Below are 21153 nucleotides of genomic sequence, written 5' to 3'. Positions count from 1 at the left end.
CCATACGGTATTTGTCTCTGTCTGACTTACTTCACTTAGTATGATAATCTCTAGGTACATCCATGTTGCTGCAAATGGCATTATTTCACTCTTTTTTATGGCTGAGTGGTTTTCCATTGTATATATAAACCATTTACCAAGAGTTCTGAAAGCCTAGGTGCATAGTGAAAGAAAGGCAGAGGCCCAGGAGACAGGTGCCAGGCAGGTTGGAATTCCAGCTCTGAGCAAATCACTTAAACTCCCAAGCCTCAGTTTCCTCCTCTGAAAAACAGCCATACTGACAGTGCCTCTGACGTAGGGCTGCAGTGAGGACAGAATGAGTTCGTTCACACTAATCACTAACAATGTTGCCACTCACTAGGAGTATGGGCTCGGAATTCGGACTGCCTGGGTGCAATCTTGGTTATACCTCTGATTAGGTGTGTATCTTCCAGGCAAATCACTCAACTTCTCTGTGCCTCTTCTATAGAATGGGAATAAACAGGGACAAAGATAGCAGCAACACAGGGCAGCCGTGAGAATTAGGTAACGTAATACGTGTAACGGGCTTAGCACAGGGCTCGTCGCATAGTAAGTACACAACCTTATGCTGTCTAATTTAGCATTATACACATAGACACATAAGTTAATTTTTTAAATTTAAAATCCACACAGCTTTTAAAAAATATTTTTAAATCTTGTGTGAGACCTTCAATCCTATCTCTTCTACAGTCTAACAGCAATGATTGGCCTTTTCTGGTTGGTAAAGGAACAGCAAGAAAATGAGTCAAGGCACGAAGATGTTGGGTGAAGGCCAGTGGGAGGCAGCACGTGAGGACCGTGCTAGACCCCGGGGAGTAATAAAAGGACACCTATGCCCTATCTAGCCCAGGTGGTGATGGATGGAAGACCCCGTATCTCCTGGAAGTGACAGTGGGAATGGGAGTCTGAGGGTTGGGAGGTCGGGAGTAGCCGGTGCTCACAGAGAGACAGCCCCATTTTGGGGAGAGATGCTGAGACACAGGGAAACAGTCTCCCAGAGCATACACCACAGTCTGTCAACTCTCCGAACTATGTAATTGATCCACAACTCATTCTGACAATCTTGGACAATGTCTGAAAACATGGGGCCAGGACCCAGGCCCTCAACAAATAGAACCAGAAGAAAATTGGAGCATTTCCATAGAACAGGCATTTTCCAAAAACTCCAACACTGATGGTTACTTCTAAATCAATAACCCTTGTTCACCAGGATTGTGGCCTAAAAACAGAGTGATGAACAGCTTTTCAGTGACAACACGAATGATGTTGACAAGAACTAAAGATGCTCCCTCCCAGCAGAGGTGGGCACCCAGGCATACAGATCCCTGAAGAATGACACACAGGGCAACAGCCAGGGCGGGGGCTGAGAAACTGTATGGAGTACTGGTCTACCAGAGTTCATGTTCTGAAAATATCCTGGACACATCACCAGGATGCTTAATAGCTAAGCTGTACAACGGCCTCTGCATTTTGATGGTTTTCCCTCCCTGGGTCGGAAGCAAAGCTAGGTGTCTCACGCCTCACCTTCACCTCTTCCCCCAAATTGCACAGTTAGTGGAACTGGGCAGGAAGTTAGACAAAACCAGAGAAAAAGGAAGCATGCCCCTTCTTAAGGGAATTTCCATAGGCCAAGGAACTAACTCTAGCCTATAGTTAGATATAATTTTCACTTCCCTTCTGAACACATCCACCTGAATTTTCCTGTCACTTCAAACTCAGTGATGCCCAGAAGACCTATCATCTCCCAGGTGGCTCTTTCCTGACTTTCTAGTTTTTGTCGCTGGTGTTACCACCCAGGTTCACTGCCACATTTCACATCTGCTTCTTCCTTGCCTTGCCTACCTTCCTCACCCCTACCCCAAAACCTTTGCTGGCAACATGAATAATTAGAGGAGTGAGATTTAGAAATACTAAATACTTATCTGAGGTCCCACAGCTAAGATGTGGCAGAGGTGGGATTTGAACTCAAGGAGTTCAACTCCGGGGCCCCTTCCCGTCCACTATGCTGTGCTGCTTTGTGAGTCCTCCTGATGCTTCTTCCAAATGGCCTCCTGCATTAGTCTTTCACTAGAATTGCCCCATCCCAGCCTCGCCCAGAACCACATCACCCATCACCTAGACATGTAACACCTCCCAACTGGTGTTTCTTGTGTTTAAGTAGTATCATGGGCTAAACTGTGTCCCCCAAGCCCCCAGTGGTTCAGAATGTGACTGTACTTTGGAGATAGGATTTTTAAAGACATGTTTAATTTAAAATGAGGTCATGTGGGAATTCCCTGGTGGTCCAGTGGTTAAGACTCCGCACTTTCACTGCAGGAGGCGCAGGTTTGATCCCTGGGTCAGGCAACTAAGATCCCATGTGCCGCATAGCACGCATCCCCACCAAAAAAATTAAATAAATAAAAATTAAAAATAAAAAAAATAACACGAGGTCATATGGGTGGGCCTTAATCCAGTATGACTGGTGTCCCTATAAGAAGAGGAGATCAGGACACAGACACACAGAGGAAAGACCACGTGAAGACACAGGGAGAAGACAGTCATCTGCAAGCCAAGGAAAGAGACCTTGGAAGAAGCCAACCCTGATCTGAGACTTCTAGCCTCCAGACTTTTGAAGGAATAAACTTTTGTTTCGGTCACCCCGTCGTTGGTACTTTGTTACAGTGGTCCTAGCAAACTGATGCAAATATTAGTGTAAAAATCAACTGTCAACCTGTTGACAAAAATTACCTGTGAGATGCAGTCCATGCTCCTTAGCCTGGGACTCTATACCTACCCACGCAGCTCAGCCCACTGGTCCAGCTTTCTCTCCCACCCTCTGCCCCAAAGAGTCTGCTCTACTTATTCTTGCAGGAGCGCTGTGGTGTCTACCCAGAGCCCTTGGTCAGGCAGTGAACCCAGCTGCTGTGAGTGTCTGTTGCTAAAAGCTCACGGCTGCCCCCTTCTCTGGAAAACTGCCCTCAGCGGACAGCTGCCAGCCCTGAGTACAGCTACCAGGGCCCATGCTGTGTGGTTACACCTGGGTAACAGGCCAAGACTGGACTCTACCTGAGACAGCATCCACTGGCTTCCCCTCCTTATTCTGCCTCCCTCCCTCCCAGACAAGTTTTACCTGAAGCACAGGCACTGAATCACTTTCACAAGAACGTCTGCCACGCACTCTGCTTCTAGGAAACCTTGTCTGGGCACCGCCCTTCCCTGATGGCAGCACATGCTCGGTTGGCGGGCATGTGTCTAAAGAACAGCATTCCTCTCCTCCACCAAACAGCCTCGCACCTGCCTCCCAAATCCCACCTAGTTTTCCAGGCTCCAAAGGGCTCCCACCTCCTCAGGAGGAGGCCTCTTCACCTACCTGCCCACAGCCGCCGCCCCTTCTTCACAACCTAACACTCACGCCCCTGCACCAAGGAGCTGACAGAGTTGCCGTGTGGCAAGCACTCCAGCAACTATCAGTGAAGACCTCTTCGACGTTACGTAACACACTCTGAGAATTCCAAAACTATTGAAAGCTGGTACCCCTTATACTGAGCGATGCAAACAGAAGCAGCTGGGGTGTGATTGGTATGTTCCATTATTATTTAAAAAGCGAACTTAATTATGTGCCCCTTCCTGGCTCCACCCTCCACATCCTGGTCTTTATTTGTATGTGTCTCCACACCCCTAAGGTACACACACAGGCATATTTCCCGTGCTCTATGCATCACGAAGTGTCCAAATTAATGGCTTGACACCACTGCTGTTCCTTCCACTTGAAGATGTACAATAAAATCACAGACAGTTACATATAAATGGCAAATCTCAATCTTATAAAAGGGCACTAAAAGGTGATTGCTTTTCATTCATGATTTAGGAATTAAACACTAAGAACCGATGACATAAGGAAGAGGTTGGGCAGGGAGCATGGTCCAGCCAGGTGTAGGCAGTAAGGAGTGCACTGTTTGTAGAGAATTTCAATAATAAAACTCACTAAAGACCGGTCTGCTTTTTATTATCACCCAAGACTGCCAAATCTAAACAACGGAGTGATACAGCTCCCAGCTGGGCGGGTTGATCTCACAGCCCACACCCCTGCCTTTTCAAACCATTGCTGAGGACTCAACCCCATGCGGTCTCTCTGAGATCAGTGGTCAAACTGGATTCCTTTATGTGAGCACGTGTCTGAAACAAGAGAGGAAAAGGACCAGAAGGAACTTTCTGTAGTGCTGGCAGCCACTCGCCACCAAGTGGCTACCAAGCACTGAAATGTAGCCGCTGAGACCGAGGAACTGAAGCTTTCATTCTAATTGTTGAAACAGACACTGGTGGCTGCCATACTGTTCAAGGCAGCTCCAGCATGGCTATTTTCATATAAGTAAGATTACAGGATAATTATCCATACACAAACTCCTGAAACCAATCAAAGCGTAGTCTTTCTTTTTGGAGACAAATCAGATATTGGACGTTGTTCTTGCGCCGATGCCAGAGGAAAGATTTCAACCAGTGACAGTACCTGGACCAGAGGCGGCTTCCATCGTAGGTTTTTCAGGGGGGCGGGAGTGAAGTTGAAGGAACTCGTGGGCCGCTTCTTAAGCAGTAACACAACTCCTGTAGGATTCTCTCTCAACTTTCTCACCAGATTTTTTAGCTGCCATCCCACCTTCAAAGAAAGAAAATGAGGAGAGGGCACTTGCTCATGAATAACGAAAACTCAAACCTATGAATTTATCTCAAGGAAATCAGCTATGAGCAAATAGGTAGACACAAATCTGTTCATCCTAGCACTGCTTAAAATTATGGAAAATTGGACATAAATTGCAAATTTTTTAAATGCATGCAAAACAGTTTAAAAGTTCTAGAGGGGAATATGAAGTCGGAAGTCTCAATGAACAAACTCACCACAGTTTGCTGATTAACCTGAATGACTTCATCACCGGCATGAATCTTCTGAGATCTGTCTGCAGGAGACTATTAGAAACAAACAGAGAGAGACCTGTCATATTTTTTAAACCTTCTACTTCTTTCTGCTTCTATTTTGTCTCCCTTCTTCTTTCTACAGAAAACGAGCAATGGAAATATAATCTTCTCAGGAAACGTTACACGGTGTACTTGAGTTCCCTCAAAGTACACAGCCTGTAGAACTTGGCATGTGGGTACTGGTGTTCTCTCTTTTATCAGCAGTTTGTTATAACAGATAATCTGTCAGTTGGAACAGCCAAGGTTCATCTAACCTATCGTGAAGAGTGGGACGCACTGTCCACATAATGGGCTGATCAAAGCCATTGGTTCAACTAAAATGAAACTTACCTCTATCCCTATCAAAATTAATCTTGTAAAAGCCGACCAACTGCTTAACGTGGACCAACTGCTTAATGTGTAAAGATCATCAGTGTACCTCTGTCATACCGTTTCCTTTTAAGCAATTATTAAAACTAAATCTTACTTTTACTTAAACTTGTTTTACATGTTATCATAATGTTATTAACATAGAAAGATAGTGACAATAGAAAATATTTCTTTAGAGAAAATTTAAATTTTTTTGCATTTTCAGGTGGAATTCTAAGTGAATGTGTTGTCACAGTATCAAAACAAAGTCCAGGCTTTGTTGCCCTCAAATAATGGTTTGCTACAAATTTGCAAATATTGATACAAATATATATACATCCACATATGTGTGTACAGACAGATAAACGGATGTAACCTATTTGTCAAATATTTTCCCATAGTTTCTGGTTCACTGAGTCAAACTAAACTCTTTATGTTTAAGATATTTCAGAAGATTTTTAAAAATGGTTAAAAAAAATTCTGCCAACAACCTTTCCCTAAGCCTAAGATATCATTAGGTTTATTTTATGGCGTTTTGAGAACACTGAGATTCAGTGTTAAATAACTTACTATGTGTCCAGTGTTATGGACACATAGTAAGTGAAAGATGCAGAATATAATTTTATGCTTATTATGTGGTTTTTAAAATTAAAGTAGTACCTTAAAATTTTTCCCCTGACAAGTTATAATTATATGTTGAAGTGATTATTTCATCTTAAAAGGAATCTGTGCCATAATTTCATCTCAAATTTTTTTCTCTCACTAATATATTTTTCAGACTTAAACATTTTGGCATTTAGTTGTACATGAAATTTGAAAAATATTTTAGAATAAGAGTAATGTCTAATCCTTCCTAGAAGTATAAGCTTATTATTATTATTATTATTTAATTGCAAAAACAACAAATGCATGGAATAAAATAAAGCAGAACTATGTAAAAAAAAAAGATATTTCATATGATCAAAAGAGAAAGAAAGGATCAAACTTTGATTTCAAATTATAATCAAATGTTATCTAAGCCAGAGTGTTTTATTTTGTGACTTATATAGCTGACTGAATCTTCAATTTACAACCATCCTTTAAAAATAGCACCTTTGAACACAGTGATGGGTACAGCAACTAAACTCAAGACACCCTTGCTGAATTTTCTCACTCAGCTGTTGTGATAGGCTCAACAAAGAAATGAGCAAGTTAAAAAAAAAAAAAAGAGAGAGAGAAAAAAAGAAAGAAAATGAGCAAGTAGTGTTAAACTGTAGAAACAGTCTCTTTGATTTACCTAGGGCCAACGTAAAGCATAGGTAACTATTACAGTTATTTTTGAAAGCATTTAACCTGCTACCATAACAACCAGCAATGTCTCACCTGAGAGACTAGCATCGTGGGTACCACAGGGAGATGGCTTGTCTCAAATCTCTTTCTATTGAAGCACTTCTTAAACAAACGAATGTATCAAAGCTCCTTTTTGCCCCTGGTGTCAGATGCCTAACCCATGGTTACAGATCAACTTTAGTAAGTCTGATGGTCATCAGTCCAGTCCAATTAATCTTCCTGGGCTGGGGATTCATCTAAGGTACGCTTCACTTTCTAAAAGGTGGCCCTGAGGCCAGGAAGTCCCTGTTTATAGATATGCAATCTAAAAAACAAGCCCCGGTGTCCTGAACTGACTTCCCTTCTTACGGATCCTCTCCCATTCATTTCTCAAATATCCTACCAAGTGATTAAGAGTTGTGCTTGGCAGAACACTGGTAAAGAGAGAGCCTGATAACCAAAATTCTCCCTAGGGCAGTAGCTCTTGCCTATCTTCACCATGTGCCGAACTATTGAAAAATGATGCTTGTTCTGGTTTGCTGCAGAAGAGTGATGACCTGGAGAAGAGTGCATCCATTCTTCAGAGGCTCACCTACTTCCCAACTCATGTTGGGGGTGGGGAATAGGAGTACGGACGAGGTCCTATCAAGACTTCTGCCAAGGTCTTGAACAACATCAAAAAAGGAGATAGAGAATCACTAGATCCTGTTAGTCTCACCTTGGAATGATCCTGGCTGCTCAGGTAACCTCCCAAAAAAACCCAAAAAAGTGGACAGGAGGCCTGAGATGACCTTCTGGCATTGCTTCAGCCTGGAGTCCAAGATAGAGGGAATGCAGTTTGGGAATTCTGTCCACTATCACCCCCCAACACTAGACTTGCATTAAAACATTCTGACTTAGGGTTGCTTAAGTCATAGCGACCTTAAGTGATAGCCAGAAAGCTGTCCTGGAGCTGGCATTTTTCTACTGTCATTTAAGCGTAAAATGTCCAGCATTAAGTGTAAAATATCCAGCTCAAGCCCTTGAGAAGTGGACTCTTACCTAACTTCCCACTTTCATCGACAAGAATTAGAAAGTATCTGGCATATTCCAGACACACAATGAACACAAGGTGATTGACTGAAAGAATGAGGGACATTTTCAAGTGGATTACCAGATGGAAAAAGACAAGTTTTCCCTTTTTTGATCTTTAACAAGATGGAAACCACCTCTCTCTAGGACGACTTGTTTACCATCCTGTACGGAAGCTCTAGGATCGACCACATCAGGGAAACCCTGAATCTCTCACCCAGTCCCATGATCTGGTAGGAATTCTACAGAATGTATCATTTGACATTTCATTTGATTCAAAGGCAGTTTTGTTTAGTTATCTCATCCTTAAAGGTGGCAGCGGAGGGCAGAGGGGGGCGGTGAGGGAGAGGGGTAGACAGTGAAAGGAAGAAATCTGTGCGCCTTCTGGTAATAATATTATAGTGTTTTACATGTTTTTCCGAGATTGAAATTGATTCAAAGACCCGACTGAGTCTGGAACTGCACAGGTCTGGTTGTTAATGCAATCACCAAATTGCTAGACACAAAACTTTAACTCTCTTAAAAACTGAAACGACATTCACCATTCTTCTGAATCTATCCAACCCCCCCCCCAAATGTACTGAGTGGTACATGAGTATGTTCTCATTGTGGTTCAGCTAAAATATATAAAGTCTCTGATAAGGATAAGGGAGGAGCATTTGTTGTGATTTTTTTTTTTTCTTTTGCACCATCCCCAGCCTATAAGAACATCCTGTGCCATTATTGCCTATTAGGTGATGTGGTATAAAAATTCCCAGTGGTCTCAGTGTATTCTCAGTGGAGCTCAACAAAGAATGCTTAAAGACACTACCATCTTCTATTCATTCATCTCCCAGAACTGCACAATTAATTTATAACTCATTGACTGCCTTAAGCAATGCCATTTTTTTCTAATTACAAAAATCAAGTGCGTGTCACAAACCCTCATCAAAGATCGTGCTATTTTATTTTATCAACAGACCTAGCAGCTGAAGCTCAAACTCCAATACATATTTCCACCAGATTAGAAAAGTAGTTGCCAAGTCTCTTGTTTCTTGAATTACTTCCTCTTGTCTTAATTGATTAAATAGTAACTAATTCCATAGACACATGCTTCTTTTCCACAGATGCAGGGAAGCTTTTCAGACATTTCTAACTTCATATCAATGTCGTTCAAAAGCTAGCCATACTGTAGGTTGCATAAAGAAAGTATTCAATTAGCTCTACTTTTCACAAATTCAAAATGTTTGAGAGGCTAAAGAAAAACCTTTCATGTAGCAGAATTTTCAAAAGGAAGATAACAGGGTACAAAGTCCCTTTCAGTAGAAGCAGCCCTGCTTTTTCTATTCAAAGGATTAGGGGGGAGAAAAACTAAATTTCAATATCATGCAAATATTATGAAATACAGCTCTATAAAAAGAATCTTTGTCATGCAAAAATCCCAAAATAGCCACTCTGGTGACACATATAAATTCCATTTTAAAAAAACTATATTTTACACATATGGTCACCAATTCCAGCTCTTATAAGAGGGATTCTCAACAACAAAGAGATCGTTGTTTTTTGTATTTATGGGTTAACGTTTTCAGGGTGCAAAAATAATAATAATAATAATAAACGCAAGGGTGGCGGTGAAAACTGGGCAAGGTGTGTGAACGAGAGCAATAAAGGACAACTTAAATAATACACTGACGACAGTCGGATAAGCTGCATGCTAGCCACAGAAATAAACAAGACAGGCACCGTCGCTCCCACTACAGATAATACAACAGCACACAGCACGCACACATTTAAATGAAAAGTATAGGGACTCTGTCAAATCTGTTTGACCATACAATGGTTTTACATTTAATGGATAAGCACTTACATTTTCTGTGGTTCCAGTAATCACGTGCAGTCCATCATAGGTTGATTTGATGTACATACCCTAGAGTGAGTCAGACATATTAACTCATTACTCCAACATTTAGAAATGGAGCCGCAAGTGAGACGTAAACTTATAAAACATTAAAGGCAGTCCCTTCAGAACACCACTCATTTTTCAGTCTCCTGAAACACTGCAAGACAAGACCCACAGAGCAGGAAGGGGAACTCACCAAGGCGAAATACTGGTGAAAGAAATCAGAAACAAGATCTCTTTGATATTATAATTTGTGTACCAGGCGCACAGAATTTTGGTCTAACTCTGGGGACTCAGAAAGAATGTTCTCAGACCTGTTGAATGAATGAGGCAGTTCAAACAAGGCCGGTCCTCTCCTGACCACTTCTCTGTGTACTGACACAATATATTCAGTTAATTTGGTCTCAGCAGTCCCTGCACAGTAACTTATTCAAGCCACTAACAACCAGACCAGGATGTATGAGCAAAGACTGTTAAGTAACACAACATAGGAAATAAATTAGAAACAGGCACTCCTGCATTTTAAGGGGGGGCGTAAAGATTAATACGCTCCTTCCTCAAAGGCCCGATAGGCAAACTCAGAGGTGAATGCCTAGCATGGAGGAAACACCTCTGTAGTTTGACACAGCATGTATAAAAAAGAAGGTTTATTAAACTTTGATAAGATGGGGAAAGAGCAAAAGCAAACAGAGCAAGAGTAGTTGCTCACCCTGGTACCAATATTGTATTGATAATAACACAGATTCCCCTCAGAAGTCATTTTGACTGTGAACTTGCCCTGCTCAGCAACCTACTGCACTCTACAATGAGCATCTCATCCAATGCTAACACCTGAACCGCTCTGCCTGTCCTCTCCTTTCCCATCACTTTCATCGGCGGAGTAACTGGCTTCCCCCTCCACACAGTACTCCTCTTCCCAGAGCTTTGCTTGTATAACTTTACCTTCTGAAATGGCAACTCCATTTCTGCCCACGCGAGGCAGTTCTCCGCTTCAATATGTGAATAAACCCACCTCCAGGAACTCTTCTGTGTGTACTCCATTATAAGCCATCATTTACTCTGAAGCCAAGCAGTCTCGGTATGTACATTTCTCCTTACTAAGAATGTGGGCTTGTCAACATTTGGTTGATTTTTGTTTTCCTGTCTGAGAGCAGAGACTGCCCTGATATCTTCCCACAGCTACCTACACACTAGGCACTCCCCTTCCCCCTCCCCCTCCCCCTCCTCCTCCTCCTCTTCATCAATACCAGCCACGGTATCTGCAGCCACCAATTACTGCACACATACTATTTGTCCAGCATCTGGCACTCAGCATGCATCATCTAATTTAATACATTCAGCAACCCTCTGAGGGTTATTATCATTATTATTATTCACTTTTGACAGATGAGGAAATTGACACATAAAGAGGTAAAGTCACTTGACCGCTGGGATTTAAACCACACTCTCTGACTCAAAGCCTCTAAGCTCATCAATGGGCCTCACAGTTTCCTCACTTAAATTTCAGCAGATTAACCATATTGGCTGCACGCTAGGTATTTGGAGATGTAGGTACCTAGGTGCTGATCTAGGAATCTACCTGTATGTCTTCTCAGGGCCTTTTATTACAGAGCTCATACATTACTTCTAAGGCATTTCTGAACTTTTTTTTAAGAATCATTTCTTTCAGCCAGTCTCTTCTCAGCCTAAGTGGTAACAGAGACTTCAAAGCAGATGTTGTTTTGTACCCAGAGACCATCTTTCCTTTGTGGAAATGTTTTCTATCTCCTTGCATTGCTAAGACCTAAAAATAAAACTGTTAAGACAATTCCTTAGAGATATGAGTATATAGTTTTAAAACACTATTTATTTTTATACTTTGAAGACATAAAACTTATCAACACTTCAAGATGGCAAATTCCTAACTACATAATGGAAGACAGTCTAATTGAATTCTACTATTCAGAATTCTAGTGAAAGCAATAAGGAATTTAAGAAACACACACACACACATACACACCAACTTTAATAAATGATGATGTTATTTGAAAATAAACAAGTGTTGTCAGAATTCTTACCAAGCCTTCGCCAGGTTTAACGTTTGGTAAGTGAACTTCTTCCAGACATGCACACTGGCTCATAACAGGATCCGTGGTAGATCGGATTGTTTTATCACAGATGCCATTTAAAACCTTGACCTAGAGTTGGAGAGGCAAACAGGGAAGGTTCAATCATTAACCAAATTTATCTCCGGCTGAATTTTTTTTTTAAATGCACTTCACCTATCATCTTTAGCTCGGTTGTGATAGTACTGTGATAATACTGCTCAGTGAACACACGACACTTGGGTTCCATATTTGCAATGTGTGGGAATAGTGCCACTATTTCAGCTTTGCTTAAAAAGTGCACCTTTTATATTAACTCGTTTACAACCACTGAAGCGCACAGGCTGGGCAGAAACCCCCTTTCAGCAGTTAAAGAGTCCTGTATTCCCCAGTCATCTGTGTGGTTTTTTAGGGATTGCTCACATTCTCCGCATATCAAATACGGACAAGGTAAAAAAATATATACTTTTGCCTGCACCTTTTTTTTAATAGATTTTATATTTTAAACTGTTTTAATTTTAGAGAAAAACTGAGCAGATATTAGAGTTCTATATACTTCCTTCCCTACCCCAACACAGTTTCCAACACAGTTACATTATTAGAGCAGTTAATAATAACAAGATTTTATTAACATCTTGCATTAGTGTGGTACATGCATTACAACTGATGAACCAATAGTGTTACATTATTGTTAACTAAGGTCTGTAGTTTACATCAGGGTTCACCCTTTGTGGTGTACAGTTCTATGGGTTTTCACAAATGCGTAATGTCATATATTCACCATCACAGTATCACAGAGAAGAGTTTCACTACCCTAAAAATCCCCTCTGCTCCACCTACTTGTCTGTCCCCGCTCCCCCACTATGAAGCCCTGGCAATCACCCATCTTCTCACTGTGTCTATAGCTTTGTCTTTTCCAGAATCCTACATAGTTGGAATCATACAGTATGTAGCCTTTTCAGATTGGCTTCTTTCACTTAGTCATATGCATTTAAGATTCCTCCATATCTTTTCATGGCATGATAGCTCATTTCTTTTTATTGCTGAATAACATTCCATTGTCTGGATGTACCAGTTTGTTTACCAGTCACCTACAGGACATCTTGGCTACTTCCAAGTTTTGGCAGTTAGGATTAAAGCTGCTCTAACATTCTGTGAAGGTTCTTGTGATATAAGCTTCTTTCATTTGGGTAAATACCTAGGTGTACAACTGCTGGATCATAGGGTAAGAGTATGTTTAGTTTTGTAAAAAACTGCCACAGGGTCTTCCAGTGTGGCTGTACCATTTTGCATTCCTATCAGCAACGAACGAGAGTTCCTATTGCTCCACATTTGGTGCCGTCATGTGTTGGATTATAGTTACCCTAATAGGTGTATAGTGGTACCTTGTTGTTACTTTAATTTGCAATTCCTTAATGAAACACAGTGTTGAACATCTTTTCATATACTTATCTGCCAGCTGTATATCTTTTTCCATGAGGTGTCTGTTCGGATCTTTTGTCCACTTTTTAATTAGGTTGTTTGTTTTCTTATTATTGAGTTTTAAGAATTCTCTGTGTATTTTGGCTACAAGTCCTTTATCTGATATGTGTTTCAGAAAACAGTTTCTCCCAGCCCGTGGCTTGTCTTTTCATTCTCAGTGCACTGATGGAGCAGTGTTTTTCATTTTAATGCAGTCTACCTTATCCATTTTTCTCTCATGGATCACGCTTTTTGTGTTGTATCTAAAAACTCATCGCCAAACCCGAGGTCACCAAGATTTTCTCCTGTTATTTCTAGGCATTTTATAGTTTTGCGTTTTACATTTAGGTGTATGATCTTTTTAGTAATGGCTCACATTCTCTGAACGCCAAACACTGACCGGGTACAACTGTAGAGACGTGAGGATCTCTATTAAGCGGTCCCCGTGTAGAAATCACAGTGGCTACGTGTGGTTACTTCTCCCGATCAGATTCATCTAACCTTTGAAAATTAAACAACTAAAGAAATCAGGAGATTCCGAAGAGTGATTTTTTTTTTCCCCAAGGGGGAGAATCCAAGAAGTGACCCTTTTTACATTCCTCCAATGTGTTTAGCCTCCCTATTTATGGAAAATATATTTATAGCAGTTTCATTGCTAAATTCCTCAACATCAGTAGGAGGAAGGCCTTATCAAAAGAGCACAGGCTGGCTTATGTCAAAAGGAGGAAGTGATGATGAATAGTTACAGAATGCTCTTTAAACAGTCACAGTACATCTCCCTTCTATCATGAGGTTTTTGCCAAGATTTTTTTTTTAAACAAAATGGTCCTAAAGTGAAATCTGCACAACAGTTTAACCCTGATTAACAGGCTAGTTAGTAATTTAAGTATAATTGTACCCTGATGAAGGGTTCAGAGCAGGGAAAAACAAAGTAAAGCAGAGACCCCAATATACCCAATTTAAGCACAGGAATTTTCACAGGAGTTGGTCTTATTGTTAAATAACTTTTATTCTTCCTTTTCCACCTAAATTAATAGACTCATATCCCAAAAGCAGATATTTCGAAGCATATCCTGAAATAATTAGCCACAGTACATTTACTTTAATTCACGTGATTCCCACTGTTTTGGGAAAAGGAATTTTACTGTAACTTTTAGAAGGTATACTTACTACAGCCAAAACTTTATCTTCCATTTCTGCTACAAGGGAATCCTAAAGGAAGAAAGAAGAAAATGAAAACTATAAGAGCTAAAAACTTTCAGAAACCGTTGGCTTAGCTCACTAGATATTTCCTGGGGTCCAAGGAGGTCCCTGACACACTTCCCACCCTGCAGCCTGAGCAGTCCTGGACCATCTGGAGGAGAGACCTGGATGAGAGAAGAGGGCAGAGCAGGAAAGGAGCTGACATTTGACTCCTCCTAAGATTTCAATCTCTCCTGACCCAGGATGCTAATCATCCAAGGAACCCATCTGACCAATTATTTGATCAGAAAGCCTACAAAAATCACCAGAACTGAAAATCCACCTACTATCCAGACTGTACAGAGAGTAGGAAGCCAGAAGTCAGAGTCGAAGAAAGTTGACAATGACTCTCAAATGTGACCCCAGGCTGAGCTAGCACTGGGCCAACAAGCCTGGAGTCTTTAGCTCTGGGCCTGCCCATAAGAATAGCTTTCAAATAAGGGCTTGAGTAAACTTAGCCACAGAGTTTATTTTAAGCACCAGTGAGATTAAATCAGATATTTCGGTCCTTAATAGATGAAAAGCGTTCAACAAAACGTTCATTAACACACTGCCAGAAAAGTGGTCTTGAGGTATGCTATTGATGACATCAAAGAATGGGCTGGAATGCAAAGCACTGTTTACTCAGCTTAAGAACAAAAGACTCAGAACCTTATGAACCCAGTTAGCTGATTATAGGAATAACCATTGTCCTGTGGAAAAGCAGCCAAAGTGAAACTGCCAACGTGCAACTCTCAGTTAACCTTCTAAAGCGTACCTACAGCAGATTTCAATCAACATGGCAGAGTGCATGCAGAAGAAGAGGGAGATCAACGAGATTCTTGACAGTTTATCTGGCACCATTCAGTAAATCCCAAACTGGGGCACCCTAAGGAAAATGCGAATTATGCTATGTACAGGAAGGATACTGATCAACTCTGTTGGATTTATCAGACAAAGATGTTCACTTCAATCAAAATGTCATTTTAGGTCATTTTTTACTGCCACTGGGGGTAGGGGTAAAAATGTATGATATTCTACCCTATGTGATTTTATAATCAGATTTTAGGTGCCTTCTTCTTAAAAGGTTTTTAAATTTTCTCTACTAGGTAAAAATGTGGGAAATAATAGTCACTCTACTGTTCCCAAAATTTACACAGACTCTCAGGAAAAGAGCAGCCTAGTGAGAAAACACTTAAAAAGAGGAAATTTAGGAATGTAGTTTTGCATGTGTGAATCTGATATAAATTCAAACTCCAGGAGCAACTGCTGTAAAATATGAATGATTACAGTTCAAAAATGTGCTTTTCGGCCTCCATCTTTTGCATGGAACTAAACCATCAACTACGGTGATGGCCCCTCCCCTACTCACACCATCTGAAGGACGGAATTCTCAAATAAATGTCAACTTTAGCAAAACAGAATACTTACACAGTCTCGTACTAGAAATAAAACTAATGATTTGTGTTTATGATTTTTCACTACACATCCCAAATGATACGAGGGCTGTCATCCTCAGGAGGTAATCACCCACAGGCAGAGAGCTCCTGGCCAAACACCAGGGCCCAAGCATCAAGGTGCACGTGTGACCTCATGGTCCCTCCAACTTGATTCCCTGACGGATCCGAGGAGCCACCAAGAAAATGGACTCCTGTGGTGACACAGGCAGTGGGCGAGGAGCACGCCTGTCTCCACGAACTGTCCAAGGCAGCGTGTGAAAGCGCCGCTTTTTACCTTCCGCCCCCGTGAACGTGGGTTCCCACACCCATTCCTACCGGGAGGAAGCAGCTGCAGGCCTGACTTCATGCTATTTGGCATGAAGGCAACAGAATGGAAAAAAGAAGTACTGGAACCAAGTCAGCCCTTCATGATCCCCGACAGCAGGCCTGAGCTGTGTCACATTCTTTGGTCACCTGGGCCAGCAGACTCAGGCCAATCAACCTGGCAGAGACCCAGCCAGGGCAGCTAGCAGCTGCCCCTTCTCTGCCGCTCTTCCTTATTCTACTCTCTTGCTAACTGAGGAGCCCTGGGAGATGGGTTTAACCTCTCCATAGCTCAGTTTCCTTCTCTGTAAAGTGAGGATGATAAAACCTGTCTCAGAGAACTGCTGAGAATTAAACATGATGACACACGTCAGGCAGATACTCCATACCTGAGACCCAACCAGCTCCCAATAAATGGTCTCCTGACCTGCCCTCCTCTGCTGGGTGGTATGCTGTCTTTCCACTCAGTTTTTCTGGGCTCTCTACTGCTCAGCATTTCTTCCTACACTGGAACCCAGCAACTGCCACTGCCATGTTGTCTCCTGCCAGTTTTCATGCCCTCACAACTTCAGGAGGACAGATGAAGGAAAGAGATCAGAATCCCTTCCCACCAGGAGACTTCACCTGAAATTATAGCCTGAAAACTGGATGGAAGGTCTATCCATGGACTCGGCGTGGGACGTAAATGAATCGCTTTGCTATACACCTGAAACTAACACAACATGGTGAATTAACTGTACTTCAACTAAAGAAAGTAAAGAAAAAAGTTAATTAGCATAAAGAAGAAGAAGAGTGCCATTTTCTTAACGGGGGAAGAAAACAACAACTGTTTATCCTTCCAATCTGGAGAGGTACACACTGTCATCAGAGGGAAGGATGCAGAGAAAGTAACAAGAAAGAGGAGGGCAGAGTGGCAATATGTGGAACAGAGAAAGAAGAAAAGGGACAAACAAATGCCTGTCTTCACACACAGGGACACGGAGAATACAGACTCTAGGAGAACACGTTCCTTGTCACCAGAAATAAAGAGACACAGCTTTTATTCCTTCAATTCCCCAGGGAAAAAAAAGCAATAAATGGAAAAGGCAGGTTTCGTCCTAAAGAGTCAAAAGATCTTTTGCCAAGAAGTTTGGAGAAAAACTGCACTTCCCGCAGTTGTGAGAGGGTGTGAAACCCGTGGCAAATTCAGCCTTGCTGCTGCCACGACACCACACGTGGAAAAAGACATTCCACTCATCCTCCAACTGTGCACACAAATTTTACTACTTGCCAAAGCAACTACGTTCTCCAATTACTACAGAAAACACACATCCGTCAAGAGCTAAACATGTTTTTCAATCTAAGTTCATAAAATGACATTCCCATATATATTTACACATTGCCAGTCTTAATCCTTAAAAATTGTTCAAATTTAAATAAACTAAAAAGTACCAGAAATCCCAACATATTTGTTAACTTTGTCTTCTTCTTAAGCCATCAAGTTCGGCTCCAGAAAAGCAGTACCAGAAAAGATTTTTATATTTCCTACTATAGGCTATTATTTCTTAAGTAGGCACTGTGCTATACATATATCTTATTTAATCTTCATAATCTTTTGAGGTAGGTATTACTATTTTTTAAATATTCTATACTACTTCTCTAGGTCTAATTTTGCATGAATAAGTAAATGCGGTCACATATACGCTTTTTGTAAGTGAATAAGTGTTTTCTGTTCTTTGGCTTGCCTCCTACATTCTCTCCCCACTTTTCTCCCAGCCAAAGTAAACCCAACTTTTCTTCCAGCCAAAGTAAACCCAACTTTTCTTCCAAATTGCCCACTGTATTTATATATTCCTTTGTATATAGGTTTTCAGATGTATTGCGTATTACAAATACATAGATACATATATTTTTAAATTTTTTGGTCACCATTTGTCTTCCTCTTACACTTTTTTTCCCTTTTTTCTTACTCCACAATAACTTGTAGAAATTCCAGCAAATTATCTGGTAAGGTAATTGTTAGTATTCCCATTTTACAGATAAGAAAATTGAGACTCATAAGTTTGAAGTGACTTGTCCAATGTCCCAGGGCTAAGTAATGGTAGAGGTAGGATTCAAACCCATAGCTGTCTGTCTCTGAAGCATATGCTCAATGAGCACCAAAGGGAAAACAAAAACAAAAAATAAACACAAACAGAAACAATACCTGTTGTGTCCCTTAAGTTTGGGTTAAATTTTTCCTGATAAGCAACAAATTCTCAACAGCTTATTTGTCTAAAGCATTATCTCATTCGTTTAAACACACATTTAAAAAGTACCATGAATCATGGGCCAGGCATCATGCGGCCCCAGTAAACAGGGGTAAGTGTGATGAGGATGCCCAGTGGGCACCCTTCTGAGCGGGATCTGTACCCCTGGGCAGCCTCTACCGCAAATGCCGGGACTTGGTGGCTACACGATGAACGCACCGTGATTGGTGTCAGACTCTTTCTGTCAAAATTATTTTATGCGCCATAAAAACGAGCTGAAGCTCAGAGCCACTTTACTGCTCTGAGTATTTTCCGAAGAACATGGCCTCAAAACCATAACAATGAAGTCCCACGTGCCTCAAGTTCAAGGGCTGCTCAGGACTGGACCTTAAACGACAGCCAAACTTCACTCTTCATGTTCCGGGAACAGACAGAAAGCACATGGCTTTTCAGAACTGCATCTATTTTATGGCATGGTTAGAACTGAGGAAAGGATGTTCTTTACTTTTTGCCAAATCAGCAGGGGAAACAAATGTGCAATCACAGAATTTTCAAACCTAGTGAGATGTGAAAAAAGAACAAGTTCTTCCTTATATTTTATGGCCTTAACTCAATTCAAAAATAATTTTACAACAGTCTGCTACATGCCAGTTAATATCTTCCTGGTCTTCACTAAGATGCGAAGGTCTGGCAAATGAGTTGTGTGTGAAACTGACGTGTCACTTCCAAACCAGAACATCTGTCAGTGTGAGAATCACCGAGGTTCTCTGTCCCTCTGTCCCAGAGACAAACAACATAAGATACTGGTTGTTCTGTCAGCCTACAACCTGAAGTGAGGCGAGCTGAAGCAGATCCCTCAGCTGACCCATTTGGATGTAGATAATCCAGGAATAAATTGCTGAGGTTTGGGGGCTGTTTGTTACTGAATCACCACCAAGCTCCTCCTGACTGGTAAACCTAACCACCAGAGGTCAAAATGAAAAGAAAATTAACAAGCAGATACAGTAACATACTCAGAACAAAGATTATGGTGAAATGTAGTTACTCCAGAATTTCTATTTAAAAAAAAATTAAGTGCTCTAACATTTTAGAGAAAGTACAGGGCTATTAGCTCAATTATTTTAAAGCAAAAGAAGGTAATCTCTGATGTAAAGGTCACTGGTCATTTTTCACAGAAACTATCTGTAAATTCATCTAACTTAAAGCCCTTCATCTCTCCCCAGCTCTGATGGGGGGATAAAGGGGGAGAAAGAAAGAATGGCACTTCATACCTGCATGTAAACCCTTTGAAGAAAAGAAAAAGGGAAAAAAAACTTTTAGAAAACACCAGTGATGTACTGACCTTCTGGACCGTAGTGGTCAGATCCAAGCAAAGCTGAATGATTTTGTTCTTCGTTACTGAGAAATCAGCGATCCCTGTAAATGGAGCCCTAGAAAGCAACGGAAATTCTCTTTAAAAAAAAAAAAAGTGGAGAGGATGAACCCACTGGGATCCCACACTGTGCGTTAACAAGCACAGCTACACAACAAGCTGGTTTAAGTTGTTATGTAACTGTTGCCTCTCAAGTAACACATAAAATAGGAATCTGAATAGAACAGAGACAGAGAAGTTCTAGATAAAAACACATCCGAAAACGAGCCAAGAGAATGAACATCCCTTCAAAAGTCAACTGACAGCCTTCATACAAACAAATAATCAGTAATGTTTAACCTCAGTAAAACTCAACTTTAACTCTTCTCTAAGCTGAGGTTAATTTGTTCCTGCTATTCACCTCAGGAACTTCCAAAGGGACCCTAAAATGGACCACTGACCCCAAACTCCTGGACAGGTCCAATGGCAAGGGCAAGAAAGGGATAAAGGTTCCTCTTCCTCAGGCAAAATACCGACTTCTATGCATCTCAGACCCTCCTTTTACCGGACAGTAAAGTATACCCATCACTTACCGGTCCAGCCAAGCTAACAAGGCCTTGGCAGCGCCTATGAGCTCTACCACAGAAGTCAGGAACTCATTGGGGGGCTTGTGGGAGGTGTTCCCATCATAGGCTGGACTTTTTCTCCGGCTGCTTATGTAATTCTGTAAATTGTGGGAAGATGCTCGCAGTTTCAGAACCAAGTTCTTCATATTGTCGGTTTCAAGGCCATAATTCTGGAAAACAAAATCAAAGGGAAAAATTCAAAACAATCAACAATGTCCAAACTCTCGTAATAACCAAAAACCCACTGGGTTACCTGAATAACTCCTACGTCAGCCACAAAACCCTACATGATTTGCTCACAGTGCTGATCTCACCCACGTGGGCCACACCAGCCTTCCCTCTGTTCGTCTTGCCTCAGGGACTTTGTTCTCGCTAGTTTCTCTTCCCGAAATTCTCCTCCCACAAAGGTTGGCATGGACAGCTCTTTCCTATCACATCCTAATTAGCCCAAATGTCCCCTCCTCTTCAAGGCTTCCAGGACCATCTGGAGCAGTTTCTCAACCTGGGCCCTAGTGACATTTAAAGCCTAATAATTGTTCGTTTGGGTTGGGGGGTGGGATTCCTGTAGATGGTAGAATGTTTAGCTGGCCTCTACTCGTTAGATATCAGTAGCATCCGGTCCCCAGTTGTGACAAACAAAAATGTCTCCAGACATTGCCAAGTACCTCCTGAGGTCACTCTCTAGCCATCACCTCTGTCATCTCTGAACCACCTTGGTCACTGCTGTCTTTCTAAGTCGGATGCAAGGTCTGCGAGAGCTGGGCTCTGTGTGTATTACTCATGACTGCATTTCCAGGACAGCAGACGTAAAGCAGTCATTGAATGGAGGAACTTCCATC

The 21153-nt window shown here is 41.5% G+C and overlaps 1 protein-coding gene across 8 annotated transcripts in view; it reads right to left on the bottom strand.

Annotated features, from left to right (window-relative positions):
• CNKSR3 (CNKSR family member 3) overlaps positions 1-21153 on the bottom strand; it is a 103626-nt gene that overhangs the window by 13204 nt on the left and 69269 nt on the right. For all 8 annotated transcript variants that reach the window (XM_036872203.1, XM_036872211.1, XM_036872206.1 and 5 more), the window contains 7 exons: positions 20282-20484; positions 19680-19767; positions 14296-14337; positions 11638-11757; positions 9548-9607; positions 4897-4965; positions 4511-4657 (listed from right to left, as the gene is read on the bottom strand). In XM_036872203.1, coding sequence (XP_036728098.1) covers positions 4511-4657; positions 4897-4965; positions 9548-9607; positions 11638-11757; positions 14296-14337; positions 19680-19767; positions 20282-20484 — 729 coding nt within the window. The remainder of the gene's footprint in view (positions 1-4510; positions 4658-4896; positions 4966-9547; positions 9608-11637; positions 11758-14295; positions 14338-19679; positions 19768-20281; positions 20485-21153) is intronic.

The sequence above is a fragment of the Balaenoptera musculus genome, chromosome 12, assembly GCF_009873245.2.
Source record: "Balaenoptera musculus isolate JJ_BM4_2016_0621 chromosome 12, mBalMus1.pri.v3, whole genome shotgun sequence".
Lineage (NCBI taxonomy): Eukaryota > Metazoa > Chordata > Mammalia > Artiodactyla > Balaenopteridae > Balaenoptera > Balaenoptera musculus.
Note: the sequence above shows the minus strand (reverse complement) of the source record. Positions and strands in the feature narration are given on the sequence as shown.